General features: G+C 51.5%; 2 protein-coding genes across 9 annotated transcripts in view; both read right to left on the bottom strand.

Moving 5' to 3' along the window:
* Positions 1–224: 224 nt before the first annotated feature.
* Positions 225–14,255, bottom strand: RAB11FIP1 (RAB11 family interacting protein 1). 8 transcript variants are annotated; one of them, XM_035345131.1, is made up of 9 exons: positions 14,238–14,255; positions 13,845–14,206; positions 10,281–10,729; positions 9,047–9,836; positions 8,528–8,629; positions 6,804–8,093; positions 5,814–6,761; positions 4,529–4,634; positions 3,497–3,863 (listed from the first exon to the last, which is right to left on the bottom strand). In XM_035345131.1, exons 2-9 carry the CDS (start codon positions 14,168–14,170, stop codon positions 3,759–3,761), a joined length of 4,116 nt encoding a protein of 1,371 aa, XP_035201022.1. In that variant the 5' UTR covers positions 14,171–14,206; positions 14,238–14,255; the 3' UTR covers positions 3,497–3,758. The 8 variants fall into 8 exon arrangements, with proteins under 8 accessions (XP_035201020.1, XP_035201024.1, XP_035201025.1 ...); XM_035345129.1 differs by lacking the exons at positions 3,497–3,863; positions 8,528–8,629 and adding an exon at positions 225–2,683; XM_035345133.1 differs by lacking the exons at positions 3,497–3,863; positions 6,804–8,093 and adding an exon at positions 225–2,683 and having other exon boundaries at positions 5,814–6,023.
* A 579-nt stretch (positions 14,256–14,834) lies between these two features.
* LOC118177439 (nucleoplasmin-like) overlaps positions 14,835–15,173 on the bottom strand; it is an 8,880-nt gene continuing 8,541 nt past the window's right edge. Inside the window, exon 7 of the mRNA XM_035345140.1 lies at positions 14,835–14,845. The gene's annotated coding sequence lies outside the window, so the exon portion shown is untranslated. The remainder of the gene's footprint in view (positions 14,846–15,173) is intronic.

The following is a 15,173-nucleotide window of genomic DNA, read 5'->3' on the forward strand; positions in this document are numbered from 1 at the left end:
GTATACAGCCTCAGGATGCATGCTCTTGCCAAAAGGAATGCATGTAATCGATCCACTGTAAGAACTTCATGAGGTCCGTGCTCCAGGAGCATTATACGCGGCATCGCAGTGACTTCAGCAGCCACACGGTAGTACCCTTCTTCTTTTAAAACAAGGACAGCAAAAACCAAGCCAAGTCTTCCTTAGCATGTGTCCAGTTATGACTACCGGTGATACCATTTTTGATTTCGAACTTTTAAGCCACCATTCCAAGGCACTACTGGTTTTTCTGATTGAAGTAGAAAACCAGGAAGTTGTGGAAAAAAGTCTAGAAGACAAATTTATACATGAGGTATAAGAACCACTTCTTTCCAGAGATTCACTGAGGCACAAGGAGGAAACTGAAATTATTTCTTCACCTTCCTCATTATTTCAAGGCACGAGAAGCAGCATCAATTTCCAGTTATGCCAACAACCAGTACCACTCAAAATTAAAACCACCAGCCAAGACCTGAAGATGCCACTAAGCATTTCTGTGTTTCAGACCCTTCATTCACAGAAGAGGGTACAGTAAAGAAGTACCTGAAGTCTTAGAAGACCCCTAATGCTTAAAGCAAAAGGCTTGTTTCAAATCGAGCTTCCCACAAAGGAGAGCTCGGTCAGAAAAGATTTGATTGCGAGGCCAGACTTTGGTAGTTAGCCAGTTTACAGTAATAAAATGTAATTAACGGCATTTTTTGCAAATTCCAATAAATGTGTACATCTCTAGGCAAATATATTAAACTACTCTTCACTACAAAAACACAGTATTTGAGAAGTCTCCAGTAGTTTTCAGTGTTTTACAAAACCAGTAAGAAGTCTACGAAGAGGTTAATAGTTAATCCAGCGAGTCCCTCATTAAAGTGCTTTACTGTAGGAAAATTGCGTTAGAAACTCACCCCTTTCGAGCTACGTCTGGAGTGACCAAATAGATTATCTCAATTTCAGAAGGTAGGAGCATTTACTTTGGTTCTCTGCTACCCACCCTTTTGATATTTCAGCTTTCTTCAAAACTTCTCATGGACTCTCACAGCCCTGATTAATCTAAGAGCTGCAAAGACACATCTGATTTGTTATCTTTGGCAAGAGCTCGCCACAAAAAAGCCACGTTTAACTTTCAGTGGAGGAAGCCTGTTGTGGCTGCTTGCTGGTGCTATGCTGTTATTTTCTGCCTGATGAGATAGGGAGAACATACCTGTCTCTATTGAGCTGCAAAGAAGCCACAGATTGAGGAAGCAGACCCAGGTATGCGATTGTCTTGCAAAACCAGAACGCTTTTTCAGCTACATAAATTTTTATGCCATTCTGAGCTTCAAGTCACAAAGAAAAACAAATCAGATTTGAGCATTAGAATTTTAACTGTTCCCATCCCAAGGAAAGGGCAATTTGGTTCTTTTCATAGCTGTATACGAAATATAAAAAAGTGTTAAGACTGATCACCTCAGAAGGTTGTTCCAAGGTAAGCACTAGCTCCAAAATCCAAGGCACTCAGATTTACTAAACTGCAACGGTGTAACACCAGAATTATCACTCAACTTTCATACAGCAAGTGACACGGGCCATGCACGTGTACAGCAAAATCCATACCTATTTTAGAATACAGAACAGAAACCAGATGTACCTTTGCCTTCCTCATCCGAACAACTTTTGAATCAGGAATTTGAAGCCTATAGGAGAACAACTTCCAATTTAACGTACCTTCAGCCCAAATGCATGACTACTACTTATTCCTATGGTAGACAAACATACCATGACATCTCAGTGTTTCCTTGACCAAAAACCACCTGTAAACCTTCCCCTTGGAGAACTGCTTTGAAACCATATTTACATGATGTCATTAACTTAGCTTTGTTCCTTACTTTCCAGTCTATGGTTTAAATTGCGTTTTAGAGCCTTAATTGCTTTTAAAGTACAGCTCATGCAGCCCCGTTCTGAAGCTTACATCTTTGGACTTCTCCAGTGTAGTTATTCAAAACAATAAAGAAAAAAAAAAAATCAAATCCTCAAGCTCTACTGTTCAAGATTGTATATTGCACTACAACTTAAGATGTGGGCAGAGGAGTAATTGATCTATCAGAGCAGCTACAAAACTGAACTATGAAAAAATCTTCATAAAGGATCAGCAGTGCCAGCCAGGAAAACGTATCAAAGAAAACCTTCATCCTTCCTATCGCTATCGTCCTTTGGATTAGATGCCTGAAAAAATCTTTCCAAATAATGGAAGAAGACCAAAAAAAATAAATATGGTAAGCTGATTCTACTTCTGGACTCCCTGTGCAAGACCTGATGTAACCACTAACCGAAGTGATAGTTGCTCAAGGCAGAAACAGGAAAGAGGTCATTTTGTGTGGGCAGCACAACCGGTACCACCGACTTCACATTGTCTCCTTATTAATCAAACTCTGCTGGCGGGAATTCCGTTCTTTGTTCAACGTCCAGAGAGCTTTTACATCTTTCCAGCTTTTCTGTTTCCCGAAGTTGAAACACGAAGAATGTTTGGGGTTTCTTCCATGACTCTGACAAGCAAGTTATCGATGTAGTCTTCAAGCTCCCGCACCTGGAGATCTTTCTTGCTAATCGTATCCTTCTGTTTCAAGACCAGCTGGATCAGCTCATCGTGTGTAAGCTGAGCATAAGCATAGGCAGGATCTGAAGGATCGTATTTCTTCAAGAGAAGAAAGGCAGGGTTATTACAGGTATACAGGCATTGCAAACTAGCAACTGAATGCTATCTGGTAGCTGGTTCGGGGAGCTGAGGCACCAACGAGCAGTTGCACACAGCATTTGCAGAAACACAGCTGCTTCTCAGAAGCATTTCTGTGCTTCCCATCTTTTGAAAGGCAAGCTCCATCCAAATGGCATTTCGGAACATTGGTCATTAAGCTTTATGACTGCGCAGAGCAGGCTGCCCAGACCCAAGCTGTGCAAAAACGAGAGGCTGGCAGGCCAGGCCAGATGAGCTCTCTGCAATGAAGCACCGCCGGGCCATTATCAAACCCAGCCCAGAGAACTTCGCACACAACACTATACATGCATGCACTTACAGAATGCAGAACAGCTTTTTAAATTTTCTGGGGGAAAAGAGAGCAAGGGCTTTGGAGTAGGTGTGTAATACTTCACTTATGGCACAGACTCAATTTACAGAGCTTACCAAGTCTCCTCCAAAACAGAAGGCAGGCTCAGAGTGTGTCAGCCGTTACAGAAAGCAACCGGGCAATTGCTTTTAGCATAAAGGCTTTGCATAACATCAGTTCTATAATTCAGCTCTGCTGCAATTTATGCCGAATGAATGTCATGCTGACTCTAGGCAGCAGCCCATCCAGCTTAGTGAAGGCACATGGAAGTTAGAGCCATGCATCACCAAGTACAAGAAAAAGCATTTTGACAAGCACTGGGAGAGCGACTCTATAAAATCTAGCTAAGACTTGGGCAGTCAAATTCAGGTTCAAGAGCACAAGCCACTCAGTTAGGTCTTGCCATTTCACTCTTACTGTAGTGAACACATCACAACACAGCTCCTCTGAGAAGTCTGCTTCTAACTCTTCAGCAAACTAGACCAATACTTGGCAGCTTCTGCCAAGTCAGTCCAAACGGTCTCTGATGCAAAACCAGATTGCCAGCCCAGACGCTTCTGTTGCAGGGAGTACTCATTCAACAGGCTCCAGTGGCTGCAACGTCGAGCCTAACTTCATTTGTGGAATCAGAGCACCAGACCAGAATACCAGCTACAGGTTCTCAATTCAATGAAAACAGCAACACGTCAGTTTAAATTGTGCACATAAAACACGTTCTTCTTTTCCACTTACACCAGGAGGAGGCACTACAGCATTTTCTTTAGAGATCTCCTGAGACAAAGATTATGCAAAAAAAAAAAACACTCCAAATCCGAGTGATTATGCAAACTGCACAGCTTTGCTTTTAGGAACCAGCCCTGCCTCAACAGCAGGCACCTGGTCTCTCCAAGGGCACAGGGTATTAACGCAACACACTGCAAGGCAGCAGCCACCCTGAGGGTACTTTTTCCCTCCTTCTCAGCTTTAAGAGCCACATACTTACTTCGGGGTGAGAAGAAGCTTTGGGGACTAATCAGGCTTGCATATAAACAGTGACTAATTTGTCCAATCTTTCTGGCTGATCCAAGTTACGCCGCTCCTACACGTCACCAACGTGACTGTGCCAAGGTAGCGCAGGCAGTGAGTCACCTGTCCCTCCTCCTGCAGCTACCATCGCTCAGGCACATGAGGAGTCAGACAGCACCCCTCAATCCTCTCCACTGAGTACCCCCACGCAAACAAGAGCTGCCAATTCTCGCACTGATGAGTTTGCAAGAACAAAGACCATCCCCACCCCTGGGGACTGCCAGAAGGAAACTTCGTGTTCCCTGGGGGCTGAGCACAGCCACTGTTCTGCTTGGGACACACGACAGAAGCCCAGACAAACTATCCTGAATCTGAAACTCTGTTCCGTTTGCTGCTTAAACTTGGGTTTGGAGCGCCACGTTCCTCCATACCTTTACGTTCATCTCAATCAGCTTTTCGTTCATAGTGCTGATGACGTTCAGGTTTTTACTTTGAGACTTATTTGCCGTGGCATTCATTGGCTTCACAGGATGGAGTCTGTAACATTAAAAAGGCTCAGGTTATTCAGGCAGTAGATATAATACTAGCACTACACAGATCTGCAGAGTAAAAACAAATACAGCAAGAAATCAGGGAAAATTCCTACCCTACTCATTCTCTATCTCTAAGATAAGGCATTTCTGTCTAAGCTGAAGGTGTTTTATAAGTACACTCCAGTTCCTTCTATTATCTTTATTGACTTAAGGCATTGGAGATAAAGAAATGGTACCAAGGGAAAAATACCTTGAACAGTGCCATAAAAGAAAAGCAAGGTCAGTCTGCACGAGAAGGTGGTGCACACCAGCAGTTACTCTGCTCTGTTGTGCACTGGCATTTGAGCCTGGCATTCTTAATGAGAACAGTCATGGTTCTTGCAAAATGTCAAATACTTCTACTGCCCCGTGACGAGCACGTCACATCTTATCCAACCTTAGTTTGCGCCATAAGCTGCCAAAATGTGTCATCTTCAATTGCTCAAGCAGGATTCGTTTTGCCAGCTTTAATAGAGGAAGAAACTGTACTTGTACCTCAGCACGTGCCAACCCAGAAGCATCTACGCTCTAGATGGAGCTCTGCAGATGCAAGCACTGGGGGCTGACAGGGCAGCAGCATGATTCCTCAGACAGCAGCACCCCAACCCACGGGAGGAGCAGCTCCGGGAAGCAGCCACACGCTCCTGGGAGCTGGGTTTTAGCTGCATCGCTTGCTGCAATTTACTTTGAGGCCCAGGAGCCCGATTCCAATAGACAAGAAACTATCCCAGTTTGTCAGGCTTCCTGCAACTACTCTCCCATATCTGAAAAGGATCACGCCCAGTCTGTTTCTCGAATTTGGTTAAATGACCCCATTTCTTAAAACACGACCGTGTTTCCCCAGCGGTTTTCCTAAGGGGCAGCGCTGCTACAAATGGCAGCCCCCCCTCAAGTGCCCTCTGCATCCTCCACGGACATTCAGATTGATCTGGTGCCGTCTGCCCAGTTACAGCAACGATCCTACGCTCGTACCGCAGGGCTCGGGCACCGACCATGTGTGAGACAGAGGTTAAGGCTGCACAATGCCACGTCACCAAAAAGAGCAGTAATTTCTGCAGCTGGAGAGGCAGAGCTGTACTGACCAGAACAGCAAGGCTCACATCAGCACTGAGACACCTTCTGTGCATTTCCCACATTCTCTCACCTGTGCTTAGGAGACATGGTTTCACCACCCTGCTGAGTTTGGTTAGGATACGTTTCAGAGGGTGAAACCCATGCCTGAAGAAGCTTCTTCTTGCCAGAAATTCCTGCTTTATCTGCGAAGCCCTCTGCTGTTGGCTTTTTCGGAGACTCTGCTCTATGACTTGGGGTGTCAGAGGAGAAGGAGCGAAAGGCAGAGCAGGGCTGTGAAGAACTTGACAGAGAGGAAGAGGAAACAGAAGGCTCAGAGAAGTCACTCTCTGCACGCTCCTCAGCATCAGCACCTGTTTTTAATTCCTGTGTCTCAAAACAACCACTACACTCCCTGGAATGAGATGCCATGCGTAGGCCTGAGTCAGCTCTCTGGTTACTGTGAACACGCACCCTCGCAGGTGGCGTACAAACACCAGGAGCATTTCCTCCTCCTTGAGCTGCCAGCATTACTCTGGCCGCAGCCAAAGTCCCAGAGCTCTCTTTCAGCTCCTCATGCAGAGGCACTGCATCTACAGGCAGCTTTCCAGCCTCTAGAACATTTTCATCGTCTGCATCAACACCACAGTTCTCCTGACAGTCCCCCAGCAGCTCGTCATCAGAGCCTCCCTCTGGAATAGCTGGAAGACCAGACAGCTTCACACCACGGTCTGCAGTAACCGGAATGGCAGACCTCAGATTTGTGAGGCAGTCAAATAAATCATCACCACCTTCGGTTTTTAAGTGCCTGTTACTGCTGTCAGCTCTGAGCTTTACTGCAGGAGCGAGAGTTGTCAATGAGCCACTCGGGGGGAGGCATCCACGAGCATCCAAGGGTTTCTCGTTAGGCAATGAAAGCCCACACGCAGATTTTACACCCTCAGCTGACGAAGGCACGTCACTTAACTCATCGGTTTGAGAAACTGGTGGGCACTTCTTCAGGGCTAAAGACAGCCGTGGTGCTGGCTTCGGTGTGACCGACGCCTCACTGCCAGCCCTTCCCGCATCGGCTTCCCGAAGGGGCTGCGTGTGAGCTCCCAGGGCTGCTTTCGTACATTCTGCTTGGGAAAATGAGTCATTTTTGTCAAATGGAGATGCCCGGGGCTCTAACGTGGGTGTACATTCCTCCCTTCTCTTTTCACTTAAGATCTCCTGCTTCTCATTTAGCTCTCTCTCAGCGGAAGGCGGCCGCTCAGCTCCATTCCCTGGTAAGAGGCTATTACTGCACTCTGAGAGAGATGCAGAGGGTTTGCCACCCTTCAGGCAGGGCTCGGTACTCACACTGCCTATTTCCACACCGTCCTGAGCAGCGGCCTTGCTGTTCTGGATGGGATTTGTGCTGCCACTACAGAGCTCTAAGGATGGGCAGCTCTCTGCTTCCAGTCTGCCAGCAAACCCTGCTCTGCTCCCTGTTGTGTCTGCATCTGTGGGAAGCACCCCCCTGAAATCAGAGAGCTGCTTCTCGCGGTGCTGCCCACCCAAATCCTCACCCCCTGATGGAACAGGCTGTGACTCCCCGAGCTGAAAGGACACGCATTTCCTAGCCACTACCTTGCCTCCCTTTAAAGAATCGTCTGCCTGGACCTGCGTGGAATCACACTGCTGCTTTGGAGCCAGACCAGGACCGACAGAGAGAGCGCCAGGAGGGTCTGACACAGCACGTACATTGCCAGTTACAGCCACGTCTGAAGAGCCCCCTGGCGCGGTAAGCACAGAGCGTTTCAGATCAGCAGGGTGTGCTGCGGAGGAACAGCCTGCACCACAGGGAGGGCAGAAAGGGGAAGAACCAGCCACAGCTTGGAAACCTGGCACGCCAGGTCCCCCTCCAAGCCGGGACACGAAGGGGTTATTGCCATTGTAGGGGCGACCAGAAGGGAGGGAAGGCGCAGGAGGAGAAGAGGCAGCCCAGGAAGCACACGTAGCAGAGCTTTCGGGACCCTGCCCCCAGGCAGAAGCGAAGGGATTATTGCCACTGCCAGACACCTGCCTGGGAAGGGGAGCTCTGGGACCAGGGGCTGCGAGATGATGGGGCAAATGGGCAGCGTGCTCAGAATCCAGGGCCGGGGACGCCCTCTCCCAGCTGGGACTAAAGGGGTTCTTGCCACTCAGCAGCTCTGCAGTGAGAGGAGAAGGAAGAGACGCAGAAGAACTAGGAGTGCTTTCAGAGCCCGGCGCTGGGACGTTTTGTCCCGTTTTAGAAATAAAGGGATTATTTTCACTATTGATGCGGTGTACAGGCAGAAAAGCGGGAAAGGAGCCAGGTGCAAGAGAAGGAAGCGTGGCTTTGGTTTCCTCCTGTGCAGGCACGCCCAGTCTGCAAAAGGGACAAAAAACTCGCATGTACGTCACTTGCAGATGCAACACGAGGCAGGAGCAGACAAGCTTTAGCACCTGCCTCCATCAATGCCTAACACTGGAGACAAATTACACTGCAAGAGACTTAAGAGCCTACCTAATAGACTCGAGTTAATATACTTGAATGCACCTTCACGAAACACTCCATTATGTCAGAACACTTCTGCTGTCGTTCGCACAAGCAGCGCTCAGAAGCAGGCATCGCAGTAATTATCTCATCTGATGCACCCCAAGCAATTTTGTTAGTAGGGCACTTCATATGCAAGATGCTCAAGCGTGAAGAAGCACTGAAAATAGGGTGGGAGGAGGACACAGAACAGCCTTATTAGTAAGACGAATATATTTACACACATATTTAGACACATATATAAATATATATGTGAAACCACATACACAATTATACATGAGCAGAATTTCCGAAAAAGCCTTGTGTGCTTCGTACTTCGTGTTGCTGTGAACAACGCCAAAAGCAGAAGGGCTCCAAGGTTAACTCCTCTGAAGATCACAGCAAAACAGAAGGGAGAAGTAGAGATGTTAGAACTGGCATTTCAGCCCCTGGGTTTGTTTCAAGCCACGCAGCTCTGAGAGAAGAATGTTAGTTTGTGCAAGAGATCCAGCAAGAATTACCCCTGCAGCATCTGAAAAGATGCTCGCACCCAGAAACTGGCGTTTTTGGCATTGCTTAAAGGGAACAGCCCTATGTCATCTGGTTTTCATATTGAGAAAGACCTCAAAATTATTATTTGGGTCCAACACCTAGCTCAAAGCCATCAGGTACCCCCAGAGTAACACAGTTCTGCTGTGTGCAGCACACCAAGTCCCCAGGCACTGCTCTGCGGTAGGAAGCTGTCTAAAGCCCACAACCACTGCGTGCTGCTCTCAGTAGCAACATCTGAAGCAAACACGACTGACCTGGGTTTCACAGCTTTGGTCTTTGCTGGTGCAGCTTCCTTTTCAGGTTTCTGCTCTTCCTCAAAAGGGTTGAGTGGTTGTTTATTTATGGGGACTTCTTCTAGGTGACTGTCTTCTGGAGGATTTCCTCTGCTCAGGTCTGCCGAAAACTCAAGACGTTTGGCCTCCTGTTCACTTTTCTCTTCTGCAGCCTTGGTTTCCTCTTCCTTTGGAGTCCTGTCCGGAATTCTTTCAGTGTCACTGGTTTTTGCTGCTTCCTTCTTTCCTGTGACCAGGGAAAGCAAGGCAGACTTCTTGTGGTCCGTTTTTTTGGTCTCTTTAATGACCTCGACAGTCAGGGGAGTGCTGGTTTCCAGGTTCTCCTCACTGCTAAGCAATTTGTATGACGGCAAAGTCATAGATTTAAAGGTCTCCAGGGATGCAGACCCAGACAGAGCATTGCTGGGGGATGTTCTGCCCACCTCTTCAGGTCCTTTAGCAGATCTGGAAGACAGGTTCTCTTCTGAAGCAAAGAGCTGCTTCCTCCTGAAGTTGAGAGGAGAGGGGGAAGAAGCTGGAGTGTTGTCCTTCAGTGCGCTCTCTTCCATATAAACGTGAGTGCCATTGATACACAGGCTGGACTTGGAGACCGGGTCATTTTTGGATTTAAGGCCACCGAATAAAGAGAGCCCTTCTTTCTTGGTGTTGCTAGTGGTTATTTGGTTTAGCTGCCTGTTGTCCAAAGTTGCTGTTTTACGAGATTTAAATACAGGAGAAGGAGACTTCTCTTCCAGGGCATTTCCAAAGGCTCCTGGAAAAAATCAACGGGGAGAAATTCAAGATCTAAGAACAGCTCTTACGCTGGCTGCCGTCAGCCTCAGTGCTTCGCAGCTCACTAACTGAGCACAGCAACAGACACAAGGGTGTCTACACCGCTGCTTCCACATCCCCTAGGTCCCTTAGCACTGTCTGCCCTCAGCAGGCAGGATCACACGAGCCTTCCAGTGGCCTAAAAACACCGCAGATGCTTAGTGCAAAACTGCCCCACCACCGGGTGCACGCTTTGCTCACGGTTCCTAAGCTATCCCAAGGTAAGCTCAGCTGCCCATGCCTGGTATCCTATACACTTACACACCACCACGGCCAGAAGTGACTTGCTACGGATTTGTTCATTAAGAAGAACTTAACTAATATCCTGAGGAGCCTGAGAAGTGCAAGCGAGCCTTTGGGGAAAGGCCTCACACTTCATACTCACGTTCTGAGGTAGGAGAGGTCTCCGAGTCGTCGTCATCCCACTGAGACTGAAAGTCGCTGGGCCGCAGCCTGACCCGCTCGGCCCCGGGCTGAGGCGTAGGCAGGACAGACATGGACTGCGAGAGGGAAGTCTTCTGCAGGCCAGGTTTGGAAAACAGGGTTTTGAACTTTGATTTCTTCTTCTCCTTCTCCTTCTCGGCTGACTCATCTTCGCTATCAGCTGGGGAATGAGTCGTGCTGGGAACGATCTCCGATGCCGTGTCAGAGAGCCCGCTGCTCCTCTTCCCCTTGAGCTTGTCTTTGATCTTGCCAAACGGAGAGCGAGACTTGTCTTTCATGGACAAGTCAAACATGCTGGCTGTCATGTTGCTCCTCATGAACTGGATATCCACTTCAATCTCCCCTCTCTCCTTTTCCTTTTTCCCTGGTTTGGAGCGAAGCTTGTACCACCTGCCAAACCAAGGAGATTCATTTTAGCAGCAAGTTCTCGAGACTCACAAGCAGTTTAAAACACCAGAGGATGTCTGTGTTTTAAGCATCTGAAATGTCCACGTGTACAAAAAAAGAAACACCTTTAACCTTACAACTACGTCACAGCCACAACCCCAGATACCACAGGAAAACGCTTACTGCAAATAGAAAAAGTGAAGTTAGTGAAATCTGTGAAATTAGTGCAATTTGTTTTATTCAACTAAACCCAGAAAGGGTTAAAACCCACACCGCATGGAATTCCTGCAGGTCAGCTCAGCCACTTTTTTTTTTTGTACTTTCCTCTGCCTCCCTGAAATTCACAGAGATTAAAGCTTTGAAGTGGGTGCTAAAGGAGCCTCCGAGAGGTGACACTGGTACCAGAGAGCTTACGCACGCAGCCCACACCCTCATACCTTTCATTCCAGCTTCGTCTGGGCTGCTATCCTAATGCTAAGGAACCCCTAATCAACGCAACGAGAACCAAAACAAGCATTACAGAACTTGTGGGGATTTCCACAACTCCAAGCCAGCGGTTGGATCGAACCAGCCAGGTTTGCTGCAGACAGAGCCTTACCCCTTTGTGAAACCGAGCACAGAACGGGAACGCACCGGGCGCTCGGGGAAACCACGCTGCCAAACCAGCGCCTGCCTGCCGCCACTCCATTAGCTCCATTACCGCCCCGTACGTCCTCCTCGGCGACATCCACAGCACGTTAGTGCCAGGGAAGAAAAATTATCAGCTGCATACCAGTGGGGGGGGGGTTGTTGGTTGTTTTTTTGGCTGTTCCAAGAGCCAGACTGGCCGACTCCACCGACCTGATAGGGAAGGACGCGTGGAAAACGCTGGCTTTGACTCCACGCAGCTAGCAAATGGAGATGAAGGAACAGAACCAGATCGTGCAAACCGGCCCCTCCAGCAAATTTGCACTTCAAGACTCTGATTGTGCACTGGAAGCAATGAAAGAGAAAGGGAAAAAGCCATTTTCTTCAGAGAAAAGACAGACCAGATGGGTGTTAGCTGGAGAGGGGCACAGAAGCCTGCTGTGGAGGACGGCGTGAGAGGGACGCAGGCACAAGCAGCACACACGCGGTCAGTGCTCAGCCTCGAGGGTACAGGACAGCAGCATCGGCACCAAGCTGTGCTACAAGGGGAGAGCTTTCAGAAAATGTGATGTTTTGTCAGGTCCATCCCGCCCCAAAGTGCTGCAGTGACGGCTGGAACCTTCCTACGAGCACCAGCCGGGCAACTGCCACGCTGATCTGGGCACAGTGGGGCACGCAGGAGCCTTTTGCCCTCCACCCGAGCCATGGCTGGGCTCTTTTGTCCTGCCTCGCGGTCTTTCTAGGCGCACGCCTGCATTTCTACAGCGTCGGTGCTATCCTGCGCAGCCTCCCGGGGGCAATGAGGGCCCTGTCTGAAAGGCAAACAAAGCAAAAACTGTGTGCTCAGCAAAAGGCAGCCCAACACGCCGCTGCTTTGAGGAGCACGCCACCGCATCCACTTCAGTCTGAGCAGGGAGAGTAAATGATTTACTGGCAAACCCACCCAAAACTAGAGGCAAACTTTAACTGCCTGTTCTAGCTGCAAACAGCCAACATTTTCAAGCCTCAGCGCAGCACACGAGGAGGGATCACCCCAAGTGCTGCGAGTAAATCCTGCGTTCACAGGAGGCCACAAGCTCCCCTCAGCCCCCACGCAAAAACAGCCAGAGTAATTCACGTAGTAAAGCTCTGCCTGCGCTGCCTCCTGCGTTTTGTCTCCTTTTTAGTAGTGCTAGGAGTGGCTTTTGGGTAGAAAATCTGCATTTGGGACATCAGTGTCCATCCTTCGATCAACACGTGTTTCACTTCCAGGAGACACCAGCCCTCCACTGCTGAATGTCCTCGCAGCGTTCCAGTGAGGATGGAAGGAACGAGCTTCACGCAGGAAATCGAGGGCAGGGGGGAGGCTAACGATCGGAAATACCCTAAGTTTCCCCAGAAGCATCGAAGTTACAACTTTCCACAATTTTCCTTGGCCCAGACGTGAAGAAACCAGCCTGGGAGAACCCTCGCTAGCCCTACAGATCTGACTCGCTGACCTCTGGTGACTGCGGGCACTTAGCCCCGCAGCGTAAACACATTAGGGCTTGCCACCAGCCTCACAGCCCTTAATGACAGCCACGCTGTAATTAGGGCTGCACAGGCAGCCACGGCTTTGTTAAGAAGCAGATCCTGGCTTCGGCCAACCCGGGGTGAATAAACACCGGCTCCTCGGGTGGGTGAGAGGAGGGTGACTCACGGGCTGCCTCGCACCACATCACAGCCTCGCGGCTCTCCCGGCTCCCAGCGCAGCGCTCCCGGTAACCACCCCCGGGATTTCAGGGCTCTACACCCGTGTTTGTGTTCCAAGGCGCAAGTGTGACCCGGGTCTGGCACTCGGCGTTCAAGGAGAAGTCTTCCAGCGTGGTGCCTTGCAGGCAGCCGGGAAATGAACCCAAACAGTGCTGGGTTACCTGCTCCTACACCATCAGGCTCTGCTAAGCCTTTATTAAGAAAAATACATGAACAGTTGGCAGCGCAGGGCTCTCGTTCTGTCCGAACAAGAGGGCATGTCACACACATTAAGCTTCCTCAGACAACTTCATTGTTCCCAGCGTAAATCGCTCGCACCGGCACGTAAATATTTGAAAAGGAAACCTGAGCATGGGGCAGGAGCGCCTGGAAAGGCACCGGGTGCCTTCCCTGGGCCAGCACCTGGGGCCCTGGGGTCGCCAGGGTATGAGGGGCTCCCCCCAGAGCCCCCCACCCCCCCCCCCCCCCCCTCAGCGCTGTGCAGGGGGCCCCCCAGACACAAAATCACACAATCGAAGCCTCCCTCAAGCCCCCCAAGTCTCCCCCTCAATCCCTCAGCCGCCTCCCAGCTCCCCTCAGGACCCCCCAGCTCCCCTCAGGATTCCCTCCAGCCCTTCAAGGGCCCCCCAGCTCCCACCAGCCCTCCCCCCAGAGTTCTCCCTCAAGCCCCCAGAGCCCCCTCAAGCCCTCCCCAACCCCTCAGGCCCCCCGATCTCCCCTCAGCTCCCCCCGATCTCCCCTCAGCCCCTCCCTTCCCCACCTGGTGTGCCGGCGGCCTCCTTCCCCCCTGAGGGCCGCCAGGTCTACCTCGGCGCGGCCCAGGAACTTGTCGAGGCCGACGAGGGCGCGGTGCAGCACGGTGAGGCGCAGGGCGGCGGCGGCCCGCGGCGGCAGCTCGAAGGTGGCCTCCTGGCGCCACTCGGGCCGGCCCTGGCAGCGCTCGGCCACGGACGTGGAGAACTTGTCCCGGCCCAGCGCCATCACCGCGTACGCGTCGCTGCCGCCCGCCGCCGCCTTGGCCCGCAGCCCCCGCGCCCGCAGCACCGTCACCTGCACGTGCGTGGGCGCCCAGCCCGGAGCCGACATGGTGAGGGGAGGGGGGCCGGGGGGCACCGGCGGGGAGCGGGGGGGGCAGAGGGGGGGGGCACCGGGACCCGGGGGCACCGGGAGCGAGCGGCGCCGCCGGAGCCGCCCCGAGCGCTGCCGGCCCCGCCCCGCCCCTCTCGCGAGAGGGAATGGAAGGGGCGGGGCGGGGGCGGGGTTTGGAGGAGGGGGGGCGGGGTTTGGAAGAGGGGGCGGGGTCTGAGAGGGAGGGGGCGGGGCTTGGTGATTGGGCGGGAAGGAGAGGGGGGAGCGTGAGTGTGAGTACAGGGGGTGTGAGTACAGGGGTGAGTACAGGGGTGTGAGTACAGGGGGGTGAGTGCAGGGGGGGTGAGTGCAGGGGTGTGAGTACACGTGAGTGTGAGTACACGTGAGTGTGAGTACAGGTGTGGGAGTACAGGGGGAGTGTGAGTACGGGGGTGTGTGAGTACGGGGGTGTGTGAGTACAGGGGTGAGTGAGTACAGGTGAGTGTGTGTGTGAGTACAGGTGTGAGTACAGATGTGTGAGTACGGGGGGGGTGTGAGTACTGGTGTGTGTACAGGTCCGTGTGTGTGTACAGGTCCATGTGTGTACAGGTCCATGTGTGTGTGCACAGGTCACATCCGTGTACACATCCGTGTACAGGTGTGCGCTGTGCTGCTCTCCCACCTCTGCCATCCCTGCTGCCAGGAGAGCCTGAGGCTGAGCCCTCTCCTCCTTCCTCCCCCCCTACATCCCCTGGTGGGGGTGCAGCCCCCCACCTACATCCCCTGCCCCCCCCAGCCCCCCAGTACCAGGGGCTCACCCCTCCACCCCAGCCCCCCCCCAACATTCCCCTGTACCCCCGGCTGCACCCACCACCCCCTGCCCACACCCAGGGGACGGGCGCTGGGGACCCCCCGCATCACCCCCACTGCTGGGGGTGGGGACGGCACGGTGGGGGCATTCGGTGTGAAATGGAGCTGCTGGGGGGCACTGGGGGCTGCTGGGGGGCACTGGGGGCTGCTG

Source organism: Oxyura jamaicensis, chromosome 22 (genome assembly GCF_011077185.1).
Source record: "Oxyura jamaicensis isolate SHBP4307 breed ruddy duck chromosome 22, BPBGC_Ojam_1.0, whole genome shotgun sequence".
In the NCBI taxonomy this organism is placed as follows: Eukaryota; Metazoa; Chordata; class Aves; order Anseriformes; family Anatidae; genus Oxyura; species Oxyura jamaicensis.